This window comes from Pinus tabuliformis, chromosome Q, assembly GCF_031772625.1.
Source record: "Pinus tabuliformis cultivar Carrire ecotype Pingquan chromosome Q, CPIR1, whole genome shotgun sequence".
NCBI classification, from domain to species: domain Eukaryota; kingdom Viridiplantae; phylum Streptophyta; class Pinopsida; order Pinales; family Pinaceae; genus Pinus; species Pinus tabuliformis.
In genome coordinates this window covers 16,889,139-16,899,294 of record NC_142296.1, presented here as the reverse complement: position 1 = coordinate 16,899,294, position 10,156 = coordinate 16,889,139, and the positions used below count along the sequence as shown (strand labels likewise).

Below are 10,156 nucleotides of genomic sequence, written 5' to 3'. Positions count from 1 at the left end.
GACTTGTCTCCCAACTCTACACTCTTGAAAGTTGCTTCGCGGCCGCAAGTCAAGGCTTCCCTCTAGATTCATTCGGGATAACTTTTTAGTCTGATAATAGTGTCCCTTGCGGGGACCTCACACTACCTTAATAATTAATTAATTAGGGCTAAATATAAGAACCCTAAATATAAGAACTATGTTGCATTATAATTATTCTTTCTCAAGTACAGTGATGTGTGATTTGACGGTAAAGTTATATGGGCGATGTCCAGGCAGACCCGAGTTCAAATTTCATTGAGTACATTGACCTACTGTGGTGGCGGCTAGAGGGGCGAATTCCCCTTTCCATTAGGCCTGGCAATTACCGATTCACCATGTGGTATAAAAAAAAAATATTCTGGCAATTACCGATTCACCATGTGGTATAAAAAAAAAATTATTCTTTCTCCAGATCTGATTTAAATTGTAATTTAATTTGGTTTTTTAAATGAAATACAAAAAAATTATATTTATCCATATTATGAAATCTATACTTGTAAATTACCCACTAATTACCCACTCCATTGATAAAACTAAACTATATCATCATGTAATATGATAACTCTTTGCATATGCTAAATCTTTCCTTCAAGGCAGGATTGTTGTTTCGTTTGTTCAATATACTGACTGAACAAGTTGTAATAGTTTTTAAAATATATTGTGGAAAGTTTAATCCATCAATCTCTGGCCAACGATCATTGGAATTTTGAATTTCTTGCAGGGCAGAGAAGAATTTTCAAGCTAAAGTTTTTCGGTTAAGCTATCATAGAATCACTGTCTTACCTCCATTAATAACATTCGTTTAAAAAGAATTAGAAATATGGTTGACAGACATTACAGGTATATGGCAAATGTTAAACCCCGTGATTTGATGCTGCCTCCAGCGGAAGAACCAAACAGAACCTCTCGGCACAGTTTTTCTTCCACTGTGCAACAGCAGGATGAACGAACTGGGCTTCGAGCTTATAAAAACATGTGAAATTGAGGCAGAGGCAAAGGAACGAGTAGTTAAGTTGTCCAACTGCTTCTTTCTTTCACAGCAACTGCCTTGCCAGGGCACGGAATTAATTATAACGATTCGGATTAGTTACGAGGATTCAGTTGGAGTGTTTAGTTTCTTATTATGCCTGTTTTGCGTTAATCCTCAAGTCATCTGATTGCCTGCGCAGAGGAGATAGGTAATCAGATCGGCACCGGCCCAGGAGAAAAATGGCGCCCGTTGGCGTGGAAGCGACAGAAACGGGCGAATACAAGGTAAAAGCTGCGGGATTTAGGACCGCGGTGGACCATCTGTTCCACAGTGGCACAGCAGCGGCCGTGGCCTTCGACATTTCCCACATATTGGCGCTGAAGGTGGGCATCATCAAGAAGGAACAGAGGAAGGGCTACAATTTAAGTCAAGAGTCCAGAGAGCTTCTGGATCACTTGGTGGATACGGAAACTGTGACAGACAGAGATCAAGTCCCCTTGGTAGTGAAGCATGTGGGCAGGATGTTGGATACCTTTCTGCAAAGGCGAGCTCCCATGTTTCCTGCTCTACGGGAAATGTATGATCAGAGGGTCATCTACTGCTTCCGGGACTCTGAGAATTTCCAACAGATGCGCATCGATCAGGTCCCTGGACTGCAAGCGATCAAGGACGCCCATGATAGCGGTAAGCTTTTCGTTACCCGGCCGGGCGGGCGACACTCCAAAAAATTGAAGGAGGTACACTATCAGCTTACTGTTGAAATTAGACGTCCCACGTTGTTTGAGCGAAAATTCTATATCTTTGCTGTGTTAGAACTAAAATTCAAAATTCACTTGCTTTCACACTCTATATTTCACTGTTTAAAATTTGAAATACATTTAATTTTACAATCTAAGTTATTCTTTAAATGCTTGCTTGCATGTAAGAAATCATCGACATTTTTGAGATCAATTTCCTGAGAGACCTCTCAAAGTTGTCTTCCTCCCCTCCCCCAAAATGCATTTTTTGGCCAAAAAAAAAGGGCAAAAAGATGGTCATGCTTTCAAATTTGACTATAGGGACAACCAGACAATGACACCGACACAAATGCGGCTGCTTCTGAAGCGCTGGCGGCAGCAGCAGAAGGTGATGTAGCGGCAAAAGCTGTTTCTGATCTCCTTCCTCTTCTAATGGAAGGTGATGTAGCAACAACAATGGCAAAAACGGCTTCTTCGTATCTTTCTCCTCAGATGGAAGGTGATGTAGCAGAAACAGCTTCTGGTCATCTTCCTCCTCCTCATATGGAAGGTGATGTTGCAGCAGCAGTGGCAGAAATGGCTTCTGGACAACTTGCTCGTCAGACAGAAGGTGACGTAGCAACAGCAGTAGCAGAAGCGGCTTCTGGACACGTTGCTCTTCCACATACAGAAGGGAATGTGCCGTCTGTTGCTGAACATGGAGTGGGAAGAGGAAGAGGAAGAGGAAGAGGCAGAGGCAGGGGTATAAACCAAGGCCGAGGTCGAGGTCGAGGTCGAGGCCGAGGCCAAAGACCCACCAATCCTGATGTGAATATGGAGGAGGCTGGTCGCTTGGAACTTCTGCCATTAACAGAGGAGTCACAACCACCATCCTCACCTTCTCGGGCTGAAGAAGAAGAAAAGAATACAGACACTGGGGATGTGGAGAAGGGCAAAGACATATCAGAGTTACCTGATGTACACAAACGCAAGAGAGATGTCATGGAAAAAGCAATTGCCATTACCAGCACCAGTGTGAGAGATGTCAAGGGAAAAGCAATTGCCACTACCAGCACCAGTACGAGAGATGAAATGGGAGAAGGAAATGCTACTACCAGCGCCAATATGGGAGACGAAAAGGGAAAAGGATTTGCCTCTACCAGCGAGAGGCGCACTTATTCAGGACCTTATCTGATTCTGGAGGTTGAAACCCAATGTGACCAACACGGAGTGTCGATTTCCAAATATTATCATTTTGCTCATGACTGCGTGTGCGAGGCATTGGATGACGTGTTACTTTGCTATGAATTTTGGAACCAAAATCCACTTAAGAGATCTGAATTCTCTGACATTGAGTTGCCTCGTAGCTTTCAGCAATGGATGCAGAGCCACAGCCGGACCTAAGGTGTTTTTGGGTGACGTCCATAGTGCGTCTTCGCATTGCATCACAACACGTATCATGGGATTGTGGTGGTTATAGGGATTAATGTCTGTAAATTCATACATTCATCTTTACAAAAAGTAGTGTGTAGTGTGTATGTTAAGACTTTTATACGCACCGTTGGCTCGCATGAATAAACTAAGTTTCAGAGGGAAGAGAGAAGTATTTGTTAGTGAATTTATTAAAGCAGGGGTGATGTTTTTAATTACCTTTGAACATTGGGGTTTAAAAAGAATAAACTAAGTTTCAGAGGGAAGACAGAAGTATTTGTTAGTGAATTTATTAAAGCAGGGGTGATGTTTTTAATTACCTTTGAACATTGGGGTTAAAAAAGTTTTGTTGGAAGTTTAGTTGCAGGGTTAGAAAATAGTGACATAATTGTAATAAAAAATGAATATTGTAATTGACAGGTGTAGGTTAAACTCCAAACGATAATACAGCTTTCCTGTGCAACGTTTTTCGGGGCTGTTCACGATTTCCATCGCCCCCCTTTCCGACCTCCTTTTCCCACCGGCGCCTTTTCGACCCTGTTCCCTTACCCAATAGGCTTGCCCCGTTTGCCCTCGTCCTTGTTTAAACCATCGACGGTGCCAACCCAATGCCATGCATTAAGTGCATTAATAGTTCCACCTCCTGCGCGCTTGTCGGCGACGTCAACATTTCGCGCAGGCTCCTTCCCTCTCCCCTGCATCTGTTTTCGAATCGACTTGAGTGCTATCCTCTGCTGCACAGAATAAATGCTCCTCGATCACCGTCCTCCCCTGCATGATTTCAGTGCACGATCGCACAGGCTCTTGTAAACAAATTGCAATTTCAGTGGTGACCACAATTTTCATTTCAGGAATTTCAGCTCAGTTCCTGTAAGTGCTCTTCCACCTCTTCTATTGAGTTCTCTGCCATTTTCAGTTGATTTGATGTCTGTTCATGGATAATGGGCAATTGCTAAACTAAAGAATTAACTTGCATACTACATAGCAAAAGCGGCAGATGGACTATTGGGAGAGTTTACCATGAACTTGCATTTTCTTATGGATTTGGTAATATGGACCTAATTTGTTTAACATGATATATAACTTTTTCACCCAAAAAAATGATATCTAATGATATATAATTTTTTAGAGTTCTAATATGATGCTCAATACATTAAGGTGTTGATGATATCGCCGATATTTCTGAAACGTGTTTTGAAAATATCGGCTATGTTTAAAAATCTGAAAAAATTATTTCTGAAACGCTTTTTGAAAATATCGCCAAAATATCGGCTATGTTTAAAAATCTGAAAAAATGATTTTATTTTGAAAATATCGGCTATGTTTAAAAATCTGAAAAAATTATTCTTTTTATGATGCCTGATACCGATATTTTCAACACTTTGTAACAACTTTCTTCTAAATAAGAACAAATAAATCTGATGCAATAACGTTCTAATTTAAAACAGCAGGACTTGTCCACTGTAAAAAAGCTCTTAAGCGCCATCCATTTCCTCGATTTGGCTGCCTCAAATATCTTATCAAGTATATTGATGCAACCTTCCTTGGCTTACATTAACAGGCATAACGTGTTTCAGTTAAAACAACAGCACTTGCACAGTAAAACAGTTCTGAAGGGTTATCTCCTTTACTTGAATTGGCTACACCTTTTTGTTGTCGTTGAACATGCATCATATACCACATTAAAAATCAAAGAAACCCGATGTGACTGCTCTATGGCACTTTGCATAAAGCCCACTCAAACATTTCATCGAATAACTAACTGAAAGTTGTTACAAAATATACTGGTATACAAAGACTTTGTGAACAAATACTTCATTAGGAATGAAAACCAGCATAGCTAGTGTAACCGACAAAATATTTTATAAAATAAAATATTTCTTTAGCCTATAACAAGCAGATCATTGTGGAAACAATGGATCACAAAAAGTCCATTTGTAGGGGAATAATAATTCATTAACTTGATAAATGCGAAACTGACCATCGAATATGGATTGATATTGCCTGCAAATGTTCCCGTTATCTTTCACCTTGCATATATGTATACAGCCTGTTTCTTTGTACATAAGGAATATTGCATTCCTCACACCATTTCAAACCAGAGCAGACCATACAGCTTCCATGAGAGTGAGTGTTGAGGAAAGGGGAAAACCTGCTTTAGAATTTGATAGTAATGAAGGTGTTCACTCTGGAGCAACTTGCTCTCATGTACATAGTTTTGCAGCCGGAAATAACCATTTTGTCCATGCAAGCCATGGGAGAGAAAAAATGGCAGTATATAGTAGGGTCCAAATAACCATTTTGTCCATGCAAGCCATGGGAGAGAAAAATGACAGTATATAGTAGAGTCCCCAGCAGCCCCCATTATTTTGAATCTTGGAATTTTCATCCATACTAGGATATTTAATTTCTGCGTGCAATAGACACAAAGCTAAAGAAAAGAATCACTGGCTAGAATTTCAAAGCCAGACGACTGAACTAGCTGAGTTTCAAAGCCAGACAACTGCGCTAGAATCACTGATATCCACTTGATTCATTCAAGATGTAGAGGAGGGCATGTTATCTCTGAAACCTCCAAATCAACATAGCTCTATGGAATTCATTGCTTGAAGCTACTGAATTGTTCTGGTGAGCTTGCACTTGGAGATGAAGATTGTGGCAGTCTAATTGAGGCTATAAAGCTTTATGAGTTCTTCTGATCTTTGTTCAACAACAGGGTTACAACTGCTCTGCATAACAAGAAGCAATTTTGCTGCTATCCCTGCCTCATCTGCTGTTGAGGTACACTCTTCAAGTGCCAATTTACATACAGTCCACAAAATTGACAATGCATGCTGTTTGTAGTTTTCAGAAACTCTCATTAGAACTCTAACTATGTTAGGGATTGTACATGCACAGTCCTTTAGAGCAGCTCTACCCTCTGGTGTTGTAGAAAGAATGTCCAGAATTGCCAGGGCAGTCTCTAAATAGGGGATTGTTGCATAAGGAAGGAGCTCGACCAACTGCACAACTAATCCAATACCAACTACCTGATTCCTCACCTGCTTGCAAGAACATATAATTCTTAGCAAACTGAGTCCTGCTGCCATGGCCCTTGGATACTTCTCGTCCTTTACAAGCCTCAACAAACCGAATAGAAGCCTAAATCTGGAAACATTCTCAGACTTCAGATCTTCGATGTCGACTAGAGTTTGAATAAGCTTTGCTGAATTTATTTTGGTTTCCATGGTACCCTCATGCAGAAGGTCTACCATTAGAGAGATCTTTGCAGGTTCTGTGAGGCTTGTTTTTCCTTCTGAATCTAAAGGAAGCCTAACCAGAATACGAATGGCTTCAGTCTTAACTGCGTGTCAAGTGAAGGACCCAACAGAGATGACGGCAACATCACCCCTCCTTCATCCACTGTACTCTTTCTTGCAGATTTGTTGTGCAATCAACTTAAGTGCATACAGAGCCTTACCCTTTAGCCTTCCCGAGCTTCTCAAGAAGCTCTTTCAGTCTTTCCTGAACATTTTTGGCCTGTTTCTTTTGCATCGTATATCTCTGTGAAAACCACTGATAGATGAGATGAGACAGGGTCGTGTTGGGAGTAAGAGAGACATCCCAGAGCTCCTGCATAGTTGTTGGACAGATGTAATTATGCCCTATTGAAACCACTGCATAGGTGTTGATTTTTCATAGGTCTTCTAAACTGATAATTACTTCTAATGATTTAATCTTTATCATATATTTATTCATCATTAAGCAATTACACATAAGACATCAACAGTAACATTTATGACAGTAAGATCATAGAGGATCATAAAGAGACAGCAATCAAGAGACACAAGTATTTAACCTGGGAAAACCCACATGGAGGAAGAACCCAACAACCTTTTAATTAAAGAAATTATTCAATTCAACAAGATATACATCTAATCCTTTCAGTCAATAATATAGTCAAACTGACCAGCAAAACAAACCAGATCAAACCTGGTCAAACTGCTTTCTTGACAAGTCATAAAGCTACACAACGAACTCGGCCTTATCTGATCTGAAAGAGAGAGAAAACTCGGTCAACTGCTGGAGAACTTCGGCCTTCTTCTTCTTTGTCCTCTTCGTCTATATGAGCAGAAAATATCTTCTTATGAGAGATCCGAATTGCCCAAGAGGAGGATGTCGAATGGCATATATATTCTTCTTTGTCCTCTTCGTTTATATGAGAAGAAAATATCTTCTTATGAGAGATCCGAATTGCCCAAGAGGAGGAAGTCGAATGGCATATATATAGTGATTCTGGGAGGCCTAAATACTGTGTCCCTTTATTGGCGCTGACTTGAAGCCGACCTTACATTTGGAGACTAAAATTCAAAATTTCTCTTTTGAAGCCTGTTGACCACGGGAGTGGCCCCTGATGATTATATGAAGACTCCATGCCCAAGGATGATCCAGAGGACACTTGTACCATCAAATATCGTCAGTCAACAGAGTTTTTTAACTCTACTTCTATCTTTTCATCATCTTTATTGTACCCAGATTCCACACCCTACGGGGAATTGTAATAAGTGATACTAGTAATGATGAGTTTTGAGTCTGTAACAGGCCTAGGATGTTGGGACTCGATCAGCAAACGAGTATAGCTTGGAGGGTTTATTTTATCTGGTTAATTATCTCTTCTTTTTGAGAGGCGGATAATTTTTTAGGCTTTTTCACTCACGTTTTACCCCAAAGCCGGGGTGATGGTTTGAAGGTTGAGCCCCTAACACATCTTAGTGTCTAGAGTCGATGTATATTACCATACTAGATCACACAAAAAATTTCGTGGAATTTGGTTAGGTCTACGTAGCCATTTTTTAATTTTTTAGATTTTCGGCAGGTCAAAAATTGCAAATAAAATTGTATTTAAATTGTAATAAATGTAGTCTAGAGAAGTTGTATGGAGTATGAGTAATCAAAATTACACCTCTCACCCTCAACTTTCTACTATGACACACTTTGAGGGGTTATTAATGTGTTTTGGACCCTCAAAACTTACTTTTCCTAAGTTTAGTGGGAAATTTGGCAATTAATTAAGTCAGAAATTAAATAAATGGAGAAAAATAAATATCTACACATGCTAAATGTTGTGGAAATAAGGTGGAAAATTATGGGGGAGTTAAAGTAAAGTCCCAAGGTGATGTGGATTCCTAAAATCAAAGAAAGGACATGTGCTCAAATAAAATCAAATTTCTGACATTAAATGAAAATGCTGCTTGGAAATTTGAATTTGTGAAGTTAATGCACATTTAGGAGGATTTGGGAAAATATTTGTTGGAGATTTTTGTGGGAAATTGTCCCCACATGGGTTACCACCCATATACACTTGTCATTCCACCATAAAATTCGAATTTGGCACATAAGGGAAGAAAAAATGATGTCTACTTCCCAGAATTCGATTTTTACACTTGGCATTAGAGCTCCATTTAACAAATTCGAATTTCTCTTTGGGATTGTCACCTCATGCCACTTGTTTAATCACTTCTACATTGGGATTGGCTCCAATGCCATTTGTCATTGTCATTCTTCATTGGGATTTGCTCCCAACTCTCTATATAATAGAGCCATGGGCTCTCACATTATATAATATTGTTACTAGCTATTGTGCTTGCAGAAGTGCCGCTGCCTTGTACACTTTCAGAAATATCAATAAAGACTTTGGGGTTTCATTCATGAGGTGTTCTTCCTTTTCGAGTGTGATGAATTGTTGAGCATTGGTATAATTCATTTTACTCATGCTTTGATCTAATTTGCTTCCATATGCTCTTGTAGATTTGTTAATGTAGAGCTATCTTGCATTGACATTTGATTTAGAAGTATGCTTTAGGTATAGAATGCTCTAGTTGGTTTTAAATAAATCTCTAGAGTTTCTTATCATTGTTTATTGCTAAATCTATATGGAACTAATTCTTGATTGAAGTTTTGTAGAGGGAACATCTTGTTGGGATTACAGAATCAAGCGTGAGGGGAAGTCTTTGGAGAGACCAACCCACTCTTGATACATTCTTAAAGGAGCTCTCATTTGTTCTTTGAACCTTCATAGTCTTATCTTACAAAGTGGTTTTGCAGGGATTTCAGCACATAGCTTGTACACAAGCCGAGAACTTCTAAATTTAAATCTCTTTTAAAAAAAACATTGTACTTCATTTTTTTCATTTGCTATCTAAGAGCTTGAAGATGGCTAAACAAAGACGAGAGTTTACTCTCACTCTTTAGCTTAGCCTTTTGTAAATTATAATTGTACATATACATTTTATCTTGCTGATTTTTCCATTAATACTTAACTTATTTTGCAGCCATTGTTTGGATTGTTTGCTAACTCTTGTGTGGCAGATTTTGAAGAGCAACTTCCCACAACATCTAACAAGTGTTTGCAGGACCTTTGGCAAGTGTTGGGGGTTTGATTTCCAAGGATGTCGTGAGCCCTTTTGAGGCTTATTTTGGCCAAGTCAAGTTCACTAGAGGGCTGCCCATTTTCCTCTTTAAGCCTGGGCATTTGGAGGAAACTCACACCTTGTTTCCCTTGCATAAGTTTTGTGAAATCTTGTCACTACTTTCTCAAGAAAGGAGGTCTAGTGTCCAAGTTTCAAGCAATTATTGTGAGGACTCTCCTTGAAGTATAGTTGAGAACTTTGAAGGGCCCTCTTCTCATTGTAATATTAATAAAAGATCTAACTTGCTTGTGGGAGCTTGGGATTTCTCCCATGGTATCCTATCTCCCCATTTAGAGGAAGACTTCTCTTGGGTGGATTGACATTTGCATGGTTTAAGCTGTCATACTTCATTCACTTGCATGCTTTAATTGGGAATTAACACAACCTCACTATCACATTTCATTAAGTTAAATTTTGTTACAATTTCATTTAAGCTTTCCATTTTCTTTCTCATTGTTGCTTGGAGTTACAAGCTTACACTTTACTTTGGGCAATTCATCCTTTACATGCAAGCATTTTATATTCTTAACAAACTTTGATTCGTTTCCATTTACCTTCGTAAATTGTTT

At 39.3% G+C, this 10,156-nt stretch overlaps 1 protein-coding gene and 1 pseudogene across 1 annotated transcript in view; one reads left to right on the top strand and one right to left on the bottom strand.

Moving 5' to 3' along the window:
• The first annotated feature begins 916 nt into the window (after positions 1–916).
• Positions 917–10,156, top strand: part of LOC149218045 (uncharacterized) — a 117,808-nt gene continuing 108,568 nt past the window's right edge. Inside the window, exon 1 of the mRNA XM_089382338.1 lies at positions 917–1,728. Within this exon, the coding sequence (XP_089238464.1) occupies positions 1,231–1,728 (498 nt within the window). The 5' untranslated portion in view covers positions 917–1,230. The remainder of the gene's footprint in view (positions 1,729–10,156) is intronic.
• Positions 5,338–10,156, bottom strand: part of LOC149218046 (U-box domain-containing protein 31 pseudogene) — a 76,310-nt pseudogene continuing 71,491 nt past the window's right edge.